Source organism: Ictalurus furcatus, chromosome 11 (assembly GCF_023375685.1).
Source record: "Ictalurus furcatus strain D&B chromosome 11, Billie_1.0, whole genome shotgun sequence".
Lineage (NCBI taxonomy): Eukaryota > Metazoa > Chordata > Actinopteri > Siluriformes > Ictaluridae > Ictalurus > Ictalurus furcatus.
The window spans coordinates 20,810,562-20,833,945 of NC_071265.1; the positions used below are offsets into that span (position 1 = coordinate 20,810,562).

General features: G+C 36.8%; 1 protein-coding gene across 4 annotated transcripts in view; it reads right to left on the reverse strand.

The window, feature by feature from the left end:
* Positions 1-3,987: 3,987 nt before the first annotated feature.
* Positions 3,988-23,384, reverse strand: part of igfn1.1 (immunoglobulin like and fibronectin type III domain containing 1, tandem duplicate 1) — a 28,055-nt gene continuing 8,658 nt past the window's right edge. For 2 of the 4 annotated variants that reach the window (XM_053636569.1, XM_053636567.1), the window contains 20 exons: positions 23,335-23,374; positions 23,066-23,249; positions 22,845-22,958; positions 22,560-22,728; positions 22,177-22,449; positions 21,252-22,031; positions 20,535-20,717; positions 16,489-16,911; positions 15,363-15,487; positions 14,999-15,143; positions 14,622-14,915; positions 14,243-14,539; positions 13,962-14,141; positions 13,729-13,857; positions 13,196-13,504; positions 12,954-13,039; positions 12,487-12,679; positions 10,230-10,526; positions 7,999-8,325; positions 3,988-5,424 (listed from right to left, as the gene is read on the reverse strand). In XM_053636569.1, coding sequence (XP_053492544.1) covers positions 5,420-5,424; positions 7,999-8,325; positions 10,230-10,526; positions 12,487-12,679; positions 12,954-13,039; positions 13,196-13,504; positions 13,729-13,857; positions 13,962-14,141; positions 14,243-14,539; positions 14,622-14,915; positions 14,999-15,143; positions 15,363-15,487; positions 16,489-16,911; positions 20,535-20,717; positions 21,252-22,031; positions 22,177-22,449; positions 22,560-22,728; positions 22,845-22,958; positions 23,066-23,249; positions 23,335-23,374 — 4,553 coding nt within the window. In that variant the 3' untranslated portion in view covers positions 3,988-5,419. The remainder of the gene's footprint in view (positions 5,425-7,998; positions 8,326-10,229; positions 10,527-12,486; positions 12,680-12,953; positions 13,040-13,195; positions 13,505-13,728; positions 13,858-13,961; positions 14,142-14,242; positions 14,540-14,621; positions 14,916-14,998; positions 15,144-15,362; positions 15,488-16,488; positions 16,912-20,534; positions 20,718-21,251; positions 22,032-22,176; positions 22,450-22,559; positions 22,729-22,844; positions 22,959-23,065; positions 23,250-23,334; positions 23,375-23,384) is intronic. The other 2 variants (XM_053636570.1, XM_053636571.1) reach the window with 2 other exon arrangements.

Consider the following 23,384-nt stretch of genomic DNA (forward strand, 5'->3'; position numbering starts at 1 on the left):
AATAAAGAAATAATTTCTGGCTTGACAAAAATATTGAGCATCAACCAAATAGGGTTGGGGCAAAACTTTCTAAACGTTGCTGTTTAACCATTTCATGCATGAATTATGAAATACTGATCAAGGATTTTTTTTCTCTGTGTTTTTACTCTTCTTTAGGCATAAAAAATAGTTTTATCTTAATTTTACTTTTACATACATTTTTTTTCAAAAAGTTATTGAAGTGTCCACTCCAGTGGATTACATGTGTTCAAATGAAGAATTAGTATGGCTGTTATACAGTTATTCTATTGAAATCCTTGCAATAGCCAGAAAATGGCTTTTGAATAGCTGTCCACTGTAATGACCACTATGCATGAAAGGGTTAAAGATGGTAATACAAATTCATTTTGGATCAAAATTGAGTTTGAAAACTCTTCTTCCCTGGCAGATGTAGAATGTCATTTTGCAATTATCAACCCACACAACATGTTATTTTATGACCATGAAAATAACAACAGTGTGCAAAAGTGAAAAATAAATAATTTGTCTTGCTCTCAACTAAAATAGCAACATGCCAGCATTTTTGACCAACAATTTGGCAGGAAAATAGTGGCCTATATGTTTTAACTAGGCAAGTGCTTTGACTAAGTTGATCTCTTCAGAGTTCTGTCTAGTGAGGAAAAAAATGAAAAGTTTTGTAATGTTTACAGTGTTCGGTTTGTCCCCTGAAGCAGTGAGTTTCAAATGTGGCAAATAAGGCTCCTGTCAGAATTTTGTGGGAAACTCCATCTGGCTTCACAGCACTGCAGATCAAGATAGGAGAGGTGTCATTTACACTTCACTGCCACCTCATTGCATGTCCACAGCAGCAATGTGTTACTGACATATTTTGAGGAAACCTTGCACATTTTCTAGTCTCTGTTAGATGGAGTGATAGTGAGGAGAGAGAAAGATGATGTGATAAGACCTTAAAGATGTAGTACTCCACCTCACTGGCTGATAAGGTGATGTTCTTACAAGAGTTTTGAATTTTCGCTCAGGACATGTTTCATACTAGATAAGTGCTAATTCATATTTCTTCCATCATTGAATGAAGTGTAAACAACTTGCTACCATGTTATGGATTTTGATTTTATAGCTTGTCAAATGATTCAAATGAAACTGGAGCTAGCTTTCCCATATCAAATGAAACAGGCTTTACTGTAGGGGTGGTGCAGTGAGAACAGCATGTCTGTCTTGAGACCAAGTGTCTTAGATGATACAGTGAGATTTGGATCAGCTTTACTAGGGAGTAAGGTGGTAATTTAAAACGTCATTAAATCCAGGAATTCATGTGATGGCAGAATACCTTACAAGCACTTTGGAAGCTGTCAAATGGCCCTGCCTCCTCCTGCTTCAGATAGTTCACATACCACATAAACCGGTCAGTCAGAGAGTACTCACTGAAGAACATTCTTTCCCGCTTAGGAGACTTTTCTTGTCTAGACTAATAAACTTTTTTTGGAATAGTGGGAAGGTCAAAGCACATAGCAAATCTGCCAGTGCTCATTTAACATCAAAGTTAATCCAATGTTACTATAGGTACTTATCTTTACTATGTACGTACAATCTCACCTTTATTATCCATAATCTAATCAATCTAAACTTTTCTTGTACAGAATGAGGTTTTAAAAATCAGTACTTTGAAATCAGTTCTTTTAGCAGGTCAACTCATACCCTAATAAAGTAGAATGTTCTATACATTAATCCAATGATAGGCACTTTTCCCAGTCTGTTGTGAACAAATAATAGTTCTTGTCCATGGTATCCATATTTGTGGGGGTTGAAAAATAGCAATGCTTAGCAGTGATTTATGAATAAGCCCAGTAGGTGCATATGCATGCGTTCTAAGATGAGTTCCTAGTAGCACCAAGGCTCCTCAGATTTTACGATGTCAGAATTCTCGTGCATGTCTGGCTCACCCTTCTTCTTATATATGCAATAATTATATAAGTATATAATTATAACTTGTACTTCATTCCTCTTCAGTAACTGCTTTATCCTGGTCAGGTTCACAGGGGATGCAGAGCCTCAGGATCTCAAGAAACCTGGGCGTGATGTTGGAATACAACTTGGATGAGATTCTAGTCAATTGCATGGCTCCATGCACACACTCATTCACACCTAGGGGCAATTTAATGTACTGGCATGTTTTTTTGGGACATGGGGAGAAACCAGAGAACTCAAAGGAAACCCATGCAGACACTGGGAGAACATGAATCTCCACACAGACAGTAACAGGATCAAACCTGGGAACCCTGGAGCTGTGAGCAACACTACTATGCTGCTTTTGAGTATGTGTATCTAAAGTAGTTAAAACCATAGTGATGTGCCTTTCTTTTCTTTGGCCTGTGTATTAATTTATTCAGATTGGTGTCCCATCCCTTAGTCAGTGGTTAGTAATATAACATAGGGATCTTCAGTCAACACACAAACACGCACACACACACACACACACACACACACACACACACACACACACACACACTGTGATTCAAAAGCAAACTTTTAATATACCCAACCCAGAACCCTGTATCATTTAGTCCTTTTCTCAATATTTCTTTTCATTCAATAAAAATAACCTTATAGAGTAATAACACCTCAATATTTAAATAATGATTTCATTAGTAATAAACTGTTTTGAATAATTCATTACCTAAGAGTTATGCCTGTTGAGCTTTCACAAATGTATTTCTTTCTGGCATGAATCATCTATTCTTCCTTTAATGCTCCTTACTTAGGCAGCAAACCTACTGATCCATTAATTTGCACCATAGAACATTAAAAAAGGATCTATAATCAGTCAGCTAATTGTTTATTTTATGGCAAGTGCAATTTCTTTGCACTTAAAATGTTGTCATAATGTTCATTGTGTGAACTGAGAGGGTTGACAATATGCACTGAGGATGCTATACAAATAGTTTTAAATGGTTCATTTGTAGGGAAGGCTTTCACACATTTGGGATCATTAGCAACAAGATCTTTGCAAAATATTATGTATGTCTACTATTAATAGTTTAAGCCCTTGCTATCAGAGAGGTGGGGATAAATTACTATGTGTAGTGTGTACAATACCTTTGCCCAGCTGCATGCTGCTTAGCTCCTTATGGTATTTCAGTGTCAGTTGTACTATTTTGTGACATATAAATCTTGTGGGGAAAAAAAATGCACTCTGTAGTTTTCTTCATGCTTGAATGGTGAAAATCAATAAGGGATTGACTTACCCTAAATTGTTGGTCACAGCAGAGAGTGTGGAAGGGGATGTGTATCTCCTCCCTAGTGACTGAGGTTCAGAGTGCAGAATACTGGAGAGCAGGCTTTATAAACTATGCCCTCAGAATGCACCACTAGTATTCCAAGAGGGTATGTTCAGCACTCAGTGTGAACACAAGGGGGTGGATTCTAAATTATTTCTGAGAAAACTACCAGTAAAGAGTGTCTGTGTGGTTTGGTAGCAGCAATGGAGTGCATATCTTGTCTTCTTAGAAAAATGAAAGTTGTAACTAATTAAAACAATTCAGGAAGTTGTAGCTGCAATAGGTTTCTAAAAATTATATTCTCAGTGTTGCAGTTGTAAATAAGGAAATTTTAAATGTATTTGTTTGAGATTGGTGTAATTCATGGAAGCTGCAGTTTAAACAAGATTTGTCATATTTTTGTTCATGGACCTCCATGTGAACACTTGGATGCTGTATTTTAGTCTTGAGCTTCATTAACAAAATGGCACTGAATTAACCATAGTGTTCAGTGTAAATGAGGCGTTACCTTGCCTCCATATATAGACCAGGGAGAGGCAAGTGCAAATCATACTGCTTTCGTGACACTTGCAATTTGTGACACCATATACATAACATATACATGGCATGAGCTGATCTTTGAGTCTGGCTACTTGGCTGCTAGTAAACGTTAGTGAAATATCTGACCAAAATAACAGGATGTTTTACTGTATTGCCTTATGAGACAGACAGCTAAGAAAAGATATGTTTATTGTAGTCTTCCTTTCTGAAGTTTATTGCACATGTACTAATACAATGCATTACACTAACAGAGTTCAAAACAATAGTATACTTGTATAATACTTGTATTTGGCAATCATAACAAGCAGGAAAACGGCAACTATAACAATGATTACGTACCTGCTCATGCATAGGTTGCTCATGCTGATACAAATAAATTCAGTTAATTTGCTAAATTACAGTAAATAATTCATAGGCCACCTTATCAACTTCAATAATTTATTTATGCCAACTTTCTTGTCATCATTTAAGGTAAAATGTTGCTTTAAATACTCTCTATATTGTTTTTTATTTTTCTCTGTGGCCAGTATTAGCAAACATTAGTGTATCAGAATTTGAAATCAAACAACAAACGACATTCATTAACAATAAATAATTTAGGTTTTTCGGGGGGAAAATAAATAAATAGCAAGTAGTAAACACACTGTTTAGCAAAACAATACAAAGTTTAACTTGAAAACTAATCAAAGTAAAACAAAGTATAGCAAAGGATGTGAAGATTGAATATCAGGTGTACTGTAAATCAGCAGCAGCAACAATAACAATAACAAATACAGCTGCAAGGAGCAATTACAGGGCCAATCACAACAGAGGCAAAGTAAGGAGATAAGCAAGAATTATTTTAGAATGGTCATGATTTTATGACAAACCACTCAGAATTTAAAAGCAAAAATATGCTTTTTCCATATTTCATGAACACTAGGTGGCACTAGTGTTCAAAACTTTGCAGGTACTTTTAAGTCATGATGAGTATGACATCCTATATTTGGTCTGAATACGCTAAAGCATTATGGAGATATAGCCTCATGTCCATTTTGGCGTGCTCACCATCGAATTCATTTCCGTGTTACATTGAGAATGGTTTGCCTAATCAACTTGAATTCCATAACTTTTGGATGGTTATGGAATTTGGCATAGTCTGATGATGATCTGGATCAATTTTGGAGAAAATCGGATAAACTGTCTAGGATGAGTTAGAAAAAGTAGGTTACTCAGAAAATTAAAAATGGTGGAAAATCTTGACTGGGCACAAGCCAAGGAATCAGAGGAATTTTTTTTTCTTGCCCTTACGGTTCAAATATTATTAGCATAAACATGAGTGGAAATTTGACCTGTTGGTGGCGCTAGAGGGCTTGAGACAGAAACTCCAAATTTGTTAGGGTAACATTTCAGACTGTCCTCTATATGTGTGCCAAACCTGAAGTGCTTGGCCCCTAATAACAACAAAAACAACAGCCTCATGGAAATGCATTGTATGCAACAAAAAAAGCAAGCATATTAAAGATATCACTTATGAATTGCACATGTTACTTCTACAATTAGCTGAAACGAAATTATAAAGACTTAAAGGAGAAGCCTTTTTTTGCCTTTATCCAGCTGTGGCTTTATTCTGGGAAAGAAAAAAAAAAAAAACATTAGTGAAGCATTGCAGCTGATTGTATTTGCACTAAATAAATTTTACTTTTAACACAAACTCTCATAGCTACTAAATGCATCATCAATTTGCTGTAATTGTTCAGACCAAACATATATAAAAATAAATAACTAAATGAAAATAATTAAATGAGCATTTACTTTGTGGTTATCCCCTATATAAAAAACACAAATGCTGGAACAAACTGTCTCTTTGAAACACACTGCAAAAATGATACCTTGGTATGAAAAAATATGATGAATATAGTATTTTATCTATTTCCTGTTATAGGATTAAAAGAAATCAAATATATGATTATTAAATCTATTTCAACTTATTTTTACTAATTCCCAGTTTGAAATGTTTTGTTCTATTAGCAGATTCCCCCCCCCCCCCAACATTTTAACTTTCTAGAATGAAGCAAAATTATCTGCTAATACAAAAAGAAAATTTAAAGCTTGAAATTTATAAAAACATCTAAAAACATGTTGAATAATATTATACAGTGGGGGAAATAAGTATTGGATGCATCAACATTTTTTCAGCAAATATATTTCCAATGAGGCTATTCACATGAAATTTTCAGCAGTATTAACTCAAGAAATCCAAAAATATAAAGAATTCACAACATTAAAGTCCAAAAATGAAGTTATGTGTAATAAAGAGGAATGACACAGGAAAAAATATTGAACACACTAACTGAAATTTATTTAATACTTAGTGGAGAAGCCTTTGTTTGTAATGACAGCTTCAAGATGCTTCTTGTATGAAGAAATTAATTGGCTTCAGTATTCAGGTGTGATTTTGACCCATTCTTCTAAACATATTGTCTTGTTAAATTGGATTCAAGTCAGGTGATTGACTGGGCCATTCTTACATCTTGATTTTTTTCTCTGAAACCAATTGAGCGTTTCCTTTGCTGTATACTTTGGATCACTGTCCTGCCGGATGGTCCACCCACGTCTCATCTTCATCATTTTGGTGGATGGCAGCAGATTCTTCTCAATAATCTCCCAGTAAAGTGCTCCATTCAGCGTTCCTTCAATTATATGAAGTCTGCCAGTACCATGCGATGAAAAACAGCCCCACACCATGAAGCTTCCACCTCCACACTTCACTGTTGGCATAGTGTTTTTAGGGTGATGTCAGTGCCATTTCTTCTCCAAACATGGTGTGTAATATGACAGCCAAAAAGTAAAATTTTGTTCTCGTCTGACCAGACTACACTATCCCAGTATTTCATAGGCTTGTCCAAATGAGTAGCAAACTTTAACCGAGCTTTGACATGCCTTTTCTTTAGTAATGGAGTTGTGCGGGGTGAGTGTACATAGAGGCCATGGCGGTGGAATGCACTGCCTATCGTTTTCTCTGTGACGATAGCACCTGCTGCCTCCAAGTGATTCTGGAGCTCTTTCTGAGTGTTCCTTGGTGCTTGGGCTATTCTTCTGACTATTCTTCTGAGTCCCTGGTCAGAAATCCTGTGAGGAGCTTCTGTGTGCCGGTTGATGACAGCGTGATGTTGCTTCCACTTGCGGATAATGGTGGATAAAGTTTTGAAATACGTCTGTATCCGATTCCATCAATCTGTTTTGCAACAATAAGTTTCCGAAGGTCTTGGGAGAGACCTGTGTCATTCCACTTTATTACACATAACTTTATTTATGGACTTTAATGTTGTGAATTCTTTGTATTTCCAGATTTCTTGAGTTAATACTGATGTGTGGTGAAAATTTAATGTGAATAGCCTCATTGGAAATATATTTATTGAAAAAAATGTTGACTCGTTCAATACTTATTTCCCCCACTGTATTTGATTTAGAATAATCTTACAAGAAATATTCGATACATTTCCCCATATTCAATATATTTTCCTTAGCCAAAATATCCTTATTTTCAGTGCATGTTTCCAGGGAGAAAAAAAAAAGAATTCTATAATCTTAGCACTGCAAAACAAACAAACAAACAAACAATTAAACAAACAACAACAACATCTTAGCAAGTGAAAATATCCTGAATATAGTCATGCTGTATGTATCTAGTATTGTCTATTATTAGATTACAATAAACAAAATATCAGATTATTAAACCTATTTCTAGATTTTCTTTTGACTAATTTCAAGCTTCAGTTTTCACTATTTATTTTTTCTGCTTTCTAGAAACAAATGCTAAACATTAGCAAATTATCTGCCAATAAAACAAGAGCATTTCAAGCTTAAAATGAGAAAAATAGCTAGAAATAACCTTAATAATCTTATATTTGGTTTATAGTAATCCTATCATATTAAATTTTAGCTAAATTTGAGTATATTCAAGATATTTCCACTTGGTAAGATGTAATTTGTTGTGATAAGAAAGGTGCAAAGGGCCTTCACTACACTTCACTGTAGTTAGATTTAATATGTTGTGCACTGATGGAAACCGCGTTGTAAATATATTGCTTCTTTGTGGTGAGATGGTCCTTAGCTTATCTGCTTCTGTGACTGATAATGGTTTTGAGTTGCAGTAGGTGGTGCCATAAACTGTAACATGTAGTGAGAAAGGGAGATTTACCTCTGACTGTCAGGTTGGTGGAGCACTCTGCTCTACCTAATGGATTTTCAGCAATGACCTTGTACTCTCCTGTGTCTTTGGGACCCACCATCAGGATGAGCATGGAGCAGACACCACACGTGTTGGTGATGTAGTAGTTGGTGTCTGTGTTGATATTGATGTTGTTGCGGTACCATGTGACATGTGGGGTGGGATTGCCTCTCACAGCACAGCTCATGTAGCACTCATAGCCCTGCGGAGCTGAGTGCAATTTCAGGGGCACTAGGAATTTAGGAGGACCCTCCAGGTTGCAGTGTTTTGACTCAGGCAGGGTTACAATGTACTTCTCTAGAGGAGACAAATGAAACTTCATGTTTTCAACAGTGATCCTTAACACTTATGAAACTACCTTCACTGACAACTGTTAATATCTCACAAAGACAAAACCACAGGGAGGTGACAAGTTAAAGTAAAACCAGTATAAAGAGTTGTTGTAAGTGGTAGCTCAGCGATAAAAACAACACAAAAAAACATTATACTGCAGATCATAAGGTTGTGATTCAAATCCCAGCACTGCCAAGCTGCCACAACTGGGCCCTTGTGAAAGGCCCTTAATGAGATCAATGTAAGTCACACTGGATAAGTGCATCTGCCAAATGTCATAAACGAAAATGGATCACCACAAGCCTCCAGCACAGATTCTGTGCATTATAGCATATGATTAACATCATTTACATACTCATTAAACCATTCAGTTAGTCCATGCACCCTGTACATGGAGACATTATCATCCTAGTTAAGACAACATCTAGAAATGTTTCAGAATAACTTTTTACTGATTTGCAGTGACCGTCCTTTCCAATAGCACTTTTCCACTGTATTCTCTGTATTCAACTTTAAATCAGAAGTGGCCTAATTATGAACCCTACCATTATGCCCCTGTAAACAGTGGAAGAAACTGAGGTAGAAATGCCAGCACTGTAATGTCATAAATTATCAATGTAAATACACCACACAATTTGGTCTTTGTCTCGCAAGCTTCATGTCTGACCACTCACTTGACCACTGACATGAAAGTAAAACCTCCCTCTTGGGTGACTTTTTATTGCTTTCCACAAGATCCCATTCCCATGAACCCTTCTCGTAAAAAAAAAAAAAAATTGTATCTGTATTTGTATCCATTTAGAACACATTATCTGTTCAATCCTAATAATGTTTTGGCATTTCATTTCATCCTTATCAGGTGGTGACTTAATAGTAGTAAAATACTACTCACAATTTGAGGAAAAATTTTACAACGAAATCATGATCTTTTGATGTTAAAATGTGTGTGACACTCTCATAAAAGTATGAAAGAAAGCATAAGACATGGCAAGTTTGTTTTAATGTCTTTCTACACTGAAATTAGCCCCAACTAGAAGATTTTACTAGGATCACATAGTAGATGAAATGTATGATAAAGCTTCACAGGGATAAGAAACAGTTGCTCTGGGTAAATAAAATTTTAATAAATCTGAAACGTTAAATTGCCAGAGGACTTTTGGAAGGAGTGAAAAAGTTTGGGAGACACACACTACTAATAAAGATTTCAGTGCCAGTAGAAGCCAGGGGCATTAATCAGGATATCAAAGTGACTGTTTGATTAATTGTTGGTCTGTAGCATTTTATTTTCTGCACTCACTCAAATGTACTGGCTCAGCTCTCATGGTACCTGGGTAAGAAAGGTAACCAGATTCAGCATGGGTATTTATATATGTCATGTCTTGCTTGGCAGAAATAGCGACCGTGTGGAGGATTAAAGGTAATTTGCTGTGCTGAGAAGGGATGCTGCATGTCTGGTAGAAGGGTATTAAAAAGGAAGTGCACCCAAACCATGCCAGGAAAATGGCTTCAGAGCAAAACAGAGCCACTTTTTTTTTTCATTATTTTGTCACTGGTCTGTATATGGCCAACTTCCAGTGAACATTTATATTAACTAAAATTTAAATATATGTGAGCAGCAATAGTTTTTTGGGTAACAGAATTACCTTCTGTTGCCCTAGGGCTACAGAGCACTACATTATGAATGCACATTTGAGTATAGTATATGCAAGCCTTTAAGAATTGTATAGGCCTCTGAGAAGAGGTCCTTAAATATCATTGTTTTGTTTTTTTAACTGAAACAGAAAATATCACAGTATATCACTGCCTCGAAAAACTTATTAAATTTAGAATAGAATTAAATAGGATTGTAACAGAGCCTCATTACAAACCTTTCTTTTCAGCAATGAACCACTTTGGCGATTCAGAGGGAGCAGATTGTCCCATGTCATTTTTGGCATAGACACGGAATTGGTACTCTCTCCCTGGCATGATGTTGCAGGCTGTGAACCTGTTGTTGAAGATGCCATCAGCCATTGTGTGCCAGGATTGTTTAACGGAGTCCCTCTTGGACACCATGTAGTGCAGACGATCATCTCGTTTTTCATCTGGTGAGGCCACCCAAGTGATTGTCACAGTGCCTGGTACATTCTCTTCTAGTTCCACAGGCCCTGGAGGCTTAGGCTCATCTATGGAGACATGTAGGTACAATATATGTTTTCATATGTATTTGAAATGTACAGTCAACTTCAGAATTACCTGCACTGGCTGTGATATTGTGATACATATATTTAGATTTTTAGCTGTTATTTCTGTATCAATTTGGATGTATTGTCTGGGAGATTTTGAAGCTCTCCAGCATCAACAAAATACCAACTGAGGGAATATCTTCAATACCAAGCTCTTCTGCTGGCTTAAAGTGGGCCAGCAGCTTACTAAGACAATTAAGCAGTGGCAACTGGTGCTAAATATTTTGGGAAGGGTGCAAACAAACTGAAAATCAGACAGTTATTAATGTGGAACTGTATGTAATTGTTAAATAGCCATTTAACCAGTGATATAACAATGTATCACCACTGCTTAGCCAAAAACCACGAATCAGTAAATTTGAGTTCAATGTGGGCTTATTAACAGTAATAAAGTAATCAAGGTAATCGTTTAAAAAACTGCAATCACTCAAAAAAAAAAAAACACTGTAATGTTGCCTAAACAGTGGCAAGTAGTACAACTTGAAAATAATTTTTGCCCTTGCAAAAATGTCAATGTCAATGCTGTAGTCTTCATCTAGCTGTTCAGAAAAGCTAAGCTTCCCAAAAAACTGTAGTCTCACAGCATTGTCATGATGGCTGCGGCTACTTTCATGCCGTTTGCATTTTTCAGAAAGATGTTTTAAGTCTCGTACCCCCTTCGTTGTCCACAACGTTTCGATACCAGGACTTTGAAACAGCAAACAAGGAAAACAATAAACTGCATGATTTACATTGCATCCAGCTAGCCAACTACGGTTGTCATAACAAGTGCCGGTGAAACCCTGGGTGTAAGCGTATCCGCGATCACTTGACTGCTGCTTAATTTGTAAGCTGGGTCGATCTGGTCCAAGCTCCTTTATCCTTTTTTCCTTTGAAATCCTTGTGAAAGGGTTTCTTGTAAAGATAAAAACTAATTTCTTTCATCTGAAAGAAACATTGCACCTACTTCTACGTTGTTAACAATCTTTTCATCTGTCAGATTGCCCTACCAGGGCTTACTGCGCATATGCACATCAATATTGCGTCATTTTGTCACTCTGAACAACACGCCTATAATTTTTTACTACTTGCGCGTGGACTTCTTCATGTAAGGTAAGTTTTTGACTATTTCTGTTCATTTATAATACTTGCGCATGGATTTCAATCTCATAAGCATTTTTGCACTGTAAAATCATACCACGTGTTTATTTTATATTGGTAGGACAATCTGATAGGGTTTTTTTCACTGTCAAATCATCCTACCATTGCCTAATAAGAATCTTTGGCAAAGTTATACTGAATTATTTTATGTAGTCACAAACACAAAGCAGAAACCCACACTAGGATTTTTCGATATGGTAGGATGGATCGATAGATATAGCTATAATATATAGATATAGCGATATGTTAGGAAAATCTGACAAGGTAGGACAAATTGACAGAACACCGGTCAACTGACACGCTGCTGAGTGGGAAAGAGAATCGTTGAGAACGGTCAAAAATCACATGAGTAACGTAACATGACGATCACAGCAATTTAGAAAGTAATTTTTTTTAAAAATATGGGAATTTGTTTTTGTTTAGCATTTTCTTTAGGGGTTTCAATCATTTTGACATATTTTGAGAGTTACTATTCTTATTGCTTTTATGAGAATAATTTTCTTTATTTATTCTCTCCAAATGATAGAAAGTAGAAAGTATGAATTATTGTGTGTTATGTTTATTTTCTACAATGGCTTTTTGCCTGTTCGTTTGATGTTTGCCAATAATTCTGGAGTTGACTATGGAATTGTTTAGAAAATCATATAAAACAAGAAAATGCCAATATGTAACTTTGATTATTACTTAAATGTGTACATATATTAACAAGAAAGTATATACAAATATGTCTGCAAATGTGTAGAGAATTATGGAAGTGTACCTGTGACTCTGATCTCAACACTGAAGGTCTCTTGGCCGACAATATTCTTTACTACAATGGTATAGATTCCACTGTCAGAGCGCTCAGCTGATGGAATCAGGATTTGAGAGCGTCCTTCAGCATTGCTAACAGTGACACGTTTGGAGACAGGAATGCTGTCCTTAAGCCAGATGACCTCAGGCCATGGAGAAGCCTGACAAGGCATGCAGTGCATTCTTTTGTCATTTAAACACTCTAAACAGCATTATCACCAATGTCATATTAAGCTCTGTACACTTGCACAGTAATCCATGTTAGCTTATCCTTAAAATACTCTTTGGATTTGAATGTACTTTTGAATGGACTTTTGATATTGGGTTCTACGGATATAATATTTAAATGATGCTTTAAGTTAATCAACCTTTAGATAATTTATTTTTGTTTTTCATGTTTATTAATATTTTATGAAACAACAAATTGATTTTTACCACATAGTTGATAGTGAATCGTCCTGAGTTTCCAGCTTTGACTATCATGAAGCTCTTTATCCTGGCATCTGTGAACCTTGGTCTCACTAAGGAAAGAGAAGCACAAGATTCAAAATCAGAAGAAAGATATTTCTGTAGTATTTTTTACTATTTGTTCAAGTACTTTTTGAAAGTTAGTTACGTTTAACAGAATAAATAATGAAGAAATATGTAAAATAGATTATTTCCATCCAGTGACTTACCAGGAGGAGGCATAGCTAGAATATAGTTATTGAGCTCCTGAGGTTCTCCAGCTCCACCTTCATTCACAGCTATCACTCTCACCCAGTACATGGCCATTGATTTCAGTCCCTTTACAGTGTAGGAGGTCATGATAATGGCATTGGTATTGCAGCGATTCCATTCTGTGCTCTCTGCAGGTCTAATTTCAACAAAATATCCTTTAGCTTCATCCTGTTCTCCCTTTGCTTCTTTTGGTTTTGTCCAAGAAAGGGACAAATGGTTATATGTGGAGCCTGTTACTTTAAGGTCAATTACTTTACCAGGAGGTTCTAAAGGGGAGAGATAATGATAATGTAATTTTTGTTGGCAAGGGGAAAAATCACATACCAGAGGCAGAAACAAATGAAAAAGCTAGTGCAATTTTAGAAAATTTGCAGAGGTAAAAGTTAGTGCACAAAAATGAATACATGCGCAAAAGTTTAATTGTACTTCTTTGTAAGAGACTAGACTGTTTTATACTTTTTAAATGATTGAGCAGATTAATTTGAATTACTTTTAGGATCTCTAGCAAACACAAACTCTGATGGTGCGCTTGGTTCACCAACTCCAGATATGTTGATAGCAGAAACTCGAAACTCATACTCCATGCCCTGGACAACATCTTTACAAGCATATTTCTTGCCTGCAGAAGACAATGGAATTGAGAAAAAATAAATAAAGGCATTATAATAAAGATATTATTGGCTAAGAGTGAAATAGTAAAATTTGACAAAGGAAACAACAAACTGTTGATTGGTTCCTCTGGTGGATGTACAAGGCTCCACACGTTACTGCCCTTTTTGCATTTTTCAAGGTTGTAACCCAGAATGTTGGTTCCTCCAGTGTGACTTGGAGGGGTCCATGACAAGGTGATGCAGTCCTTGAAGGCACTGATCACTTTAGGAGCAGATGGTGGGCCAGGATATGCTGAAAAAGTGAATAATGTTTCTTATGCTTCGTATGTTTTTATTAATGAAAGGGATTTTAACTTCAGAGATTTTTATTGTCAAATGAAATGACAATCTCACCTTTAGTCCCAGCTTGAACGTCTTCTGTCTCCATTACCTCACTGATACCCTCTGAGGTCTCAGCTCTGATGCGGTAGCAGTACCTTCTACCATGATCCACATCAGTGTCTTTGTAATGGGCTTCCCCAGGAATCTGTCCAATCTTCTTCCAGGTGTTGCGTCCAACTTGATTACGCTCAAGGATATAATGAGTGATAGGGCAGCCACCATCATCTTTTGGTGGGCGCCATTTGATCTCAATACAGTTCAAGGAAGCTTCAACTATCTCAAGAGGTCCAAGAGGTGGAGTGGGTTTGTCTGTTAGATATCAATAATATATATTAGATGTAAATGCAGAAAACAAAATCTAGTACAAGAAACCTTAATTTGATTGGCTTACCAAGAACAACTAGATTAGTAGTTGCTTCAATAGTGCCAAACTCATTTTTTATTTTTATTTTAATTTCCCCTGTGTCTTTGCGCTGTAGTTTGTTGAGAGACAAACGGCAGCTGTTTTCAGTAGTTCCAATCTTACAGTTTGCATCTGTTGTAAGTTCCTCGCCGTCTTTATACCATTGTATTTTAGTGGCCTCACAGCCAATATATGGTATTTTGAATTCAGCTTTATGATTATTTTTGACCACTCTTGGTTTGGCAAATTCCTCAAGGTCTTTTGTAGCAAATCTTGGTGGATCTGGGAAATAAATACATCTTAAAGGTTAAAAAATATTCAGGTGTATAATACAAAAGATAGGCAGATTAGTATTTAAAACACACCTTCAACAAGTATCATAGCCTCAGTTTTACGACCATCAGCCTCTAATTTATATTTTCCAGCAAACTCCTCTGATACTTTGTGGATTTTCAGTTTATGAGTAGCACCATCTTTGCTGATAGTCATACCCTCAGTAGAATCAGAAATCTATAAAATAAAGTAAAACAATCTCTTATTACATCTTTTATAGAGACTATTCTGGCTCCTGCTCAAAGGACCTACAATGTTAATAGATTACTGTGGTTACAAACAGTGTTTAACCTTTCTATGGGGATGCATGATTATTCTTTTAATGCTATATTATTACATCTCTCAACATTTTTTTTTGTTCCTTTAGATATTATATTCAAGAGAGCCCTACCATACCTCTTTTCCATCTTTGTACCAGAGCACCTTACAATCTGCACTGCTGAGTTTGCAGACCAGCTCAGCTGCCTCTCCTACAATAGTCCTGCAGTCTTCCAGGCCAGCAGTGAAGTGAACACCAGGATCTACAAGTCATTTGGGCACATCTTATTATCAATCATATTGTCTGTAATAATGGTAGTATGATAGTACTTACCTCATATAAAACATGTATTCAGCTTGTTATTTTACATTTTGTTACCAACATCATGTATTTTAATGCATAAAATACATGTTTGAATTTAAGACAGGAGTTTTACAATAATAATTTGTTCACAAACAGATTTAATATTGCCAGAGAGATGTCTGTCATCTTTGTTGACTTTTTCCAGATGTCATGATATCCATGTCTTGATGATGAGGTTCAGGATTCTTGTACTTTTATTTTGCCAGGATCATCATCATCATCATCATCACCTTCTTCTTCTTCTTCTTCTTCTTCTTCTTGAAAATTGTCTTCTTGTATCAACAACAAATATAGTTAACACAACACCAACATATGAAATATTCTGCTTTCTGCTTGTTGTGTCTTAATTTTTTTATCATTGGTCTGTCAGTTCAAAAATTCTGTTTACAACTGTAAATGATTCAATGATCATTTACTGTTGTCTCAATGGCATAAAAAAAATTCTCTCTCACTGTTCTCAAAAAAAGGGCTCTTAATGTGCTTGTTTCGATTTTCACCTGAATGCAGTAGTGTCCTGTACCAGTGTACCACTGCATTTGCTTCTATGTTCATTTGTTCCTGGATGTATATATCTAATTTAGGCAAGCTTGGTAAAGACAATGCACTCAATATGAACACACAAACACTTGCACATCAAGACATTTTTTCACAACAAACAATTTAGAGACACAACTTCAATTGTGTCAATTTTTCAATTCAAAATTCAACTTCAATTTAGAGACAGACTTCAACGGGATAAAGGGTCAGTGATGTAACATAAGCATTAGATCCAATAGCCCAGCAGTGGCGGACACTGATATTCTATAGCCTACAAAACAATGGCAAATCCACTGTCCAAAATGACTTTCTATTAAAATATTTCTTCCATGCATTTTTGATGCAGCCTTTACCATTTCTTACCAGTGGTTGCCTCTGGAAGCAGAGGACCTTGTCTTGTGCAGCCTGAGTGCTTGCCAGCCGCGGCTAAATCTTCTTTTGTGCCTTCAGTGGCCTCACCATCAGGCGGAGCCCCCTCGCTGCCCTCGGGTTTGTCACCATTGCCACCTGGATTGCCACTTGGGTTGCCATCTGGATTACCATTTAGTTTACCATCTGGGTTGCCACTTGGGTTATGACCCGGGTTGCTGCTTGGATTATGACCTGGGTTGCTGCTTGGATTATGACCAGGGTTACTGCCATGTTTATGACCCGGGTTACCGCTTGGATTATGACCTGGATTACCACTTGGATTATGTCCTGGGTTACCATTTGGATTATGACCCGGATTACCACTTGGATTATGACCTGGGTTACTGCTCGGGTTACCATGTGGGTTGCCTCCAACTTCAGTTATTTTATTTGATTGAATTTTGATGAGCATTTAGAAGATAGATGGCAGCAGAGAAGATTATAAAGAACTCATTACAAACAAATAACATTTAAACAGTGATAATAACAATGACAGAAATGCAGACAAACACTGTGCTTTCACACTAATATAAACTTTCCAAAAATGATACATGGAAAGGGGAGGAAACAAAGTATTTATGCTATCAAATCTTTTCTTTTGAAAGTTTGCTGAACAATCTTGAGAGTATCTTAAGATACAGTGGTGATAAAATGTTTGTGAACCTTTTAGAAATTTCTATATATCTGCATAAATATGGCCTAAAACTTCATCTGATTCTACAAATCCTAAAAGTAGACAAAGAGAACCCAATTAAACAAATTAGACAAAAATATATACTTGGTCATTTATTTATTGAGGAAAATGACCCAATATTAAATATCTGTGAGTGGCAAAAGTACGTGAACCTCTAGTATTAGCGGTTAATTTTGATGGTGAAATTTCAGTCACGTGTTTTCAATCAATGGGATGACAATCAGGTGTGAATTAGCGCTCTGTTTAATTTAAAGAACAGGGATCTATCAGAGTCTGATCTTCATAACACATGTTTGTGGAAGTGTACAGTATCATGACACGAACAAAGGAGATTTCTGAGGACCTTAGAAAAAGAGTTGTTGATGCTCATCAAGCTGGAAAAGGTTACCATCTCTAAAGAGTTAAAACTCCACCAATCCACACTCAGGCAGATTGTTTACAAATGGAGGAAATTAAAGACCATTGTTACCCTCCCCAGGAGTGGTTGACCAACAAAGATCACTCCAAGAGCAAGACATGTAATAGTCCACGAGGTCACAAAGGAACCTAGGGTAATGTCTAAGCAACTAAAGGCCTCTCTCACATTGGCTAATGTTAATGTTCATGAGTCCACCATGAGGAGAACACTGAACAGCAATGGTGTGCATAGCAGGGTTGCAAGGAGAAAGCCGCTCTCCAAAAAGAACACTGCTGCCCCTCTGTTTGCTAAAGATCACATTGACAAGCCAGAAGGCTACTGGAAAAAATATTTTGCGGATGGATGAGACCAAAATAGAACTTTTTGGTTTAAATGAGAAGGGTTATGTTTGGAGAAAGGAAAACACTGCATTCCAGCATAAGAACCTTATCCAGTCTGTGAAATATGGTGGTGGTAGTTTTATGGTCTGGGCCTGTTTTGCTACATCTGGGCCAAGACGGCTTGTCATCATTGATGGAACAATGAATTCTGAATTATACCAGCAAATTCTAAAGTAAAATGTCAGGACATCTGTCTGTGAACTGAATCTCAAAAGAAAGTGGGTCATGCAGGAAGATAACGACCTTAAGCACACAAGTTGTTCAACCAAAGAATGGTTAAAGAAGAATAAAGTTAATGTTTTGGAATGGCCAAGTCAATGTCCTGACCTTAATACAATAGACATGTTGTGGAAGGACCTGAAGCAAGCAGTTAATGTGAGGAAACCCACCATTCTATATTGAAGAATGGGATAATATGCCTCCAAGCCGATGTGCAGGACTGATCAACAGTTTACTGGAAATGTTTAGTTGCAACTACTGCTGCACAAGGGGGTCACACCAGATACTGAAGCAAAGGTTCACATACTTTTGCCACTGCCAGATATGTAATATTGGATCATTTTCCTCAGTAGATATGTGACCAAATATAATATGTTTGTTTCATTTGTTTAAAGCGTCATGAAACACTAAATTACATTTTCTGAGATTTTAACAGCAGTGTTCATTTCACACATCATAAAAGAAAACGTTAGCATCTGTTAATGTTAATTGTAGTAGAAAACTGGTTAATTTTGTGCTTTCTTCTGCTATTTTCGTCTTCTGGGTTAAAATCTACATCTTGTCACACATCACAGGCAGTACTATGTACTATAGTACTTCAATGACGTGCTGGTGTCTCATAATTATTCATGAGACTGTGTGTTCTTATTGTATGAGAAGATGCTGTCTCTTAAATATTCATGACAGCACGTGATGCTTTTCCAGCACGTGGGAGAAAGAGGGATGCAACTTTTTCAGAGCTGACAGAACAGCAGTGGACTCTGGTAAACAGAGGTTGGTGTACAGATACTGTCGTTACTGAGACACTCTGATGATGTTGAGTACCTCATTATTAAGTGTTGACCCTTCTATCTACCGCGTGAGTTTACATGCGCCATAATCGCATGTAATTTATTATTGCTGGCGATTTCAATCACACCAAGCTAAGGATTGCACTTACCAGATTTTTCCCAAAATGTCTCCTGTCCCACAGGAGGTGACAATACTTTGGATCTACACTAATAACTACACTAGTAACTACACTAATGTGACTGATGCTTATAAAGTCATCATCCTCCCCCACCTTGGTCAATCTGATCACCTATCCATGCTGCTACTCCCAAAGTATACCCCCATTGTGAAACGTGTTAAAACATCATTTATAGTGTGTATATAAATATATTTTAATACATTTATAACAACAACAACAACAACAACAACAACAATAATAATAATAATAATAATAATAATTGTATATAATTGTATATGTACATTTATATGAAATTATGATTAATCTAATATATGTAACAGGGAATTCAGTTACTTTTAAAGGGAAAAAGCAGACGGTAGTCAATGTATTTCATTGGACTTTGCCAGCTACAAAAATCTTACAATTCCTCACACGTTACCTCTGATTTTTAGTGAGAGTTGGCATGCTCGCCCCCCCTCTTCCTCCCCTGCCTTGCCTTGCCACGCCCACTCCTCCTCCCCTCTTCATCACAGCCATTTTCAAAAATATTGTGAGGTGGACTCGAGCTGAAAGAGGGGTTGCATGATCCTTTAATCGCCTTCTCTTTATCTACTTTGAAGAACTGTGTGAAAATCTGATGATGTTTGAAGTAATATTTATGCAGAAATACAGAAAATTCTAAACAGTTCACAAACTTTCAAGCACCACTGTATTTGTTAAAAATATTTGTATCACCTTTGAAAACTAATTAGGTTGTTTTATGAAGAATTAATTAGCTAAATCAGGTGAAAATTAAGTTTTCTCAGCACAGATAACTACAACATGTGATTGACACAATGACAAACAAATGACACAGACACAAAGCAAATGAGTATGTACACATAAAGGACACAAAAGGACACAGTAGAGCACAAGACACTAAACAACAGTACGTAATTCTGTGGATGGTGTGATAAAAACTGTACATGCATCAATTAGGAATGTAATGGATGGTGTTAATGTTGAGGGGAATGGCGACACCATCCACAAAGTGTACATTACTTTTTGAAGAAGAAGAAGAGGTTCCAGAAATACATAAGTGCATGATTAATGTTGTCAATTTCAAACAATACTAGTTTTGAATTTAATCATCATTTAAAATTCCTCAGCATGATTAGTAAGCATGTATTGTGACTGAATTCTAAAACTTTATCTTTTATGTTCTGCAACATTCACTTAGTAATTCACCTCAACACCATTGTTAAAATGCTAATATATTAAAGAGTTAATGATGGCTTCACTTGAGTCCTATTTAATTATACTATATTGATTAAGTTAATGTTTAACCCAGACTCTTACCAGTAACTGTGTCTGGCAGTAGTGGGCCTTGCCTGACACAAGTTTGTTTCTTAGCCTGTTTTGGCTGTTCTTCAGTCTGCTCTGGCTCCTTCTCATCCTGTTCTGGCTGTTCCTCACTCTGTTCTGGTTGTCCAGTTTGCTTTACTGGGGCAACTTCAGGTGAACTTGGTTCTCCTACCATAACTATTAGTGTAAATGGTAAATAATTTTCCCTGTGTTTAGTCCTTTTTTTGTACTTTTCTCAGGGATTTGACCAGCTTTTCAATTGTGTGTATTCTTAAACAAAGAAAGCAAACACAGTAACAGCTGTACAATAAATGTAGCAGAACATTTAAGCAAGACAACACATGGCACATCAAAACAATGGCTAACAATAGCACATGAGACAAATTACAGTGATGGAGACCAGAAAGAAAGCAAATAGTAAGAAATAATATTGGTTACATTGGTTACATAATATAATATTGGTATACTACAATACATTGAATATATCCCTATACATTTTCATTATTATTTGACTAATACTTGAATACTTGATAGTGTTTTTCTTTTTTGTGAATAATCTTACAGTTATAGCCATTAAATACAGAATTATACTTATATTTATAAGATTTATGGTAAATAACATGTCTGTAAACAGTTAAACATTATCATCTCTAAGCTCTCAGACTAGGGAATTTGAGTATGGAATGCATGTATCTTTATATGGTTCCTTACCTTTGACAGTGTCATCCATTTCTGTTCTTTCATGCTTCTTAAACTTAGCACCAGATACAGCCCCAGCATCAGCACCTTCCTTCAATGCTTGACCCACACCTCCAGCACCTCCTGCAAAACCAGAACCTCCTGTAGGACTGGCACCTCCTGCAAGACCAGAAACTCCTGAAAGATCAGCACCTCCTGAAAAACCAGAACTTCCTGTAGCATTGGCACCTCCTGCAAGATCAGAACCTCCTGCATCCCCCTTTGTTCTACCCATGCCTGCTCCGCCCAGTCCAAGTCCCTCTGCTGCAGCTATATTTTCATTAAGCATAGCAGCAGCTGCTGCTCCTGCCTTAGCAATGTCATTTGCACTCATCCCTGCTTCCATAGCCTTGGCCTCAGCCAACTTTCTGGCATTCGCTTCAGCTTCAGCTTGGGCCTTTGCTGCTGCAGCTGCAGCCGCTGCTTCAGCTTGGGCTTTGGCATCTTTCTCTGATATGCCTTTAGCTTTAGCGGACGCAAGTGCAGCCTCAGCAGCTTGAGCAGCAGCTGCTGCTTTTGCAGCTGCAGCAGCCCTTGATGCTGCCAGTGCATCTTCAGCTTCTGCTTTGGCTTTGGCTGCAGCAGCATCTTGCTCAGCCTTAGCTCTTTTAGCTGCTTCCATAGCATCTTTCATCTCCTTCTTGTTTTTATCTTGCTGTTCAGCAGCCAGTTTAGCCAGGTCAACTCCACTGCCACCAGCCTGTGTAGTCTTGCGGGCTGTCTTTTTACCTTTCATGGCAGGATCTTTATTAGCTGCAAAAGACACAATTTTACAGGTAGCTGTGAGTATCTTCTACTCAGTATCATGTAAGTTTAATTTAAATTAAACTAATTAAATAAAAATAATAATTAATATCTAAATATTTTGGTGATTAATACATTGTAGACTGAAACCTACCCTCTACCACAAGCCAGGCACTACATGATTTTATGCCAGCCACAGCACAATAGATTCCAGCATCCACAGGCATACAGTCAATGACTTTCAAACGGTGAATCATTTTGTCCTCAGAAACGGTAATCTCATATTTATCACTATTAGATAATGGATTATTTTTCAGTGTCCATAAAATTTGGTTCATAGGTAGAGAAGTCACACACTCAAATATGGCATCTTCTCTTTCTTCAGCCTTCACTTCCTGAATCTTCACCAGAAAATCCACAGGGGGGACTGAATGACACAATATAGAGACATACAATGAGCACTTGGAATCCCCCAAACTGCTAATGTGCTGGTGAGAATTCCTTTTTGAAATCATTGTCTAAGTACTTAAAACATACTCTTGAAATCTGTTGAGAAGACGTTGACTCCTTCCACATCCACTTGATAAATACCAGCATCCTCGGGACTAAGATTTTTCACTGTGAACACATACTTTTTTCCAACTTGCTTCAAGTAGTGTTTCATCTCACTTTCTGAATCTTTGCTGTATGGAACCATGACACCATCCTAAGCATAAAAGTAGATAAATTTGCTTTATCAGAATAGTACTGGAGCCAAAAACATATACATATTCATCATATTTGGTCACATAGTTAACACTAAACTTGGTAAATGGTCATTACTTTATAGAGGAAAATGCGACTGTTAGGGTCCTTGAGTTCCATGTCCAGCTCAAAAGTTGCTGAATTTTCTGATTTCACTTCAAGGTGTCTCAGATTACTGATGTACTGAATGAACTAATAAAAACAAAACAAAAGTATATTCCATATATTAGACAAACAATGTGAGTAACTATGCATTAGAGCTTTATTTTGGTGTTTTGCAGTAAATGACCATAGTGTACCAAGGCCTGTTCTTGCTCTCGCTCTCTCTTCAGCTCATTCAGTTTCTTCAGCATTCCACGAAAATCAGTGATGCCATATTCAGCACAAATACGCTCATAGTCTTTCTTATCAGCAGACAGTAACAGATCCCACACTGCCTCATCAATTTCTCCATCCTTTTTTTCAACAACCTTTTTGCCAACACTGCAGATGGAACAGGAAGCTTAGTATTTAGCAAAAATAATATAATAAAATATAGTCTACACATTGTAGATATCAAAGGTAATACCTTCTCCTAAGCTTGTTTCTGAACTCTGATGGATCCTCCACTGAAAATAA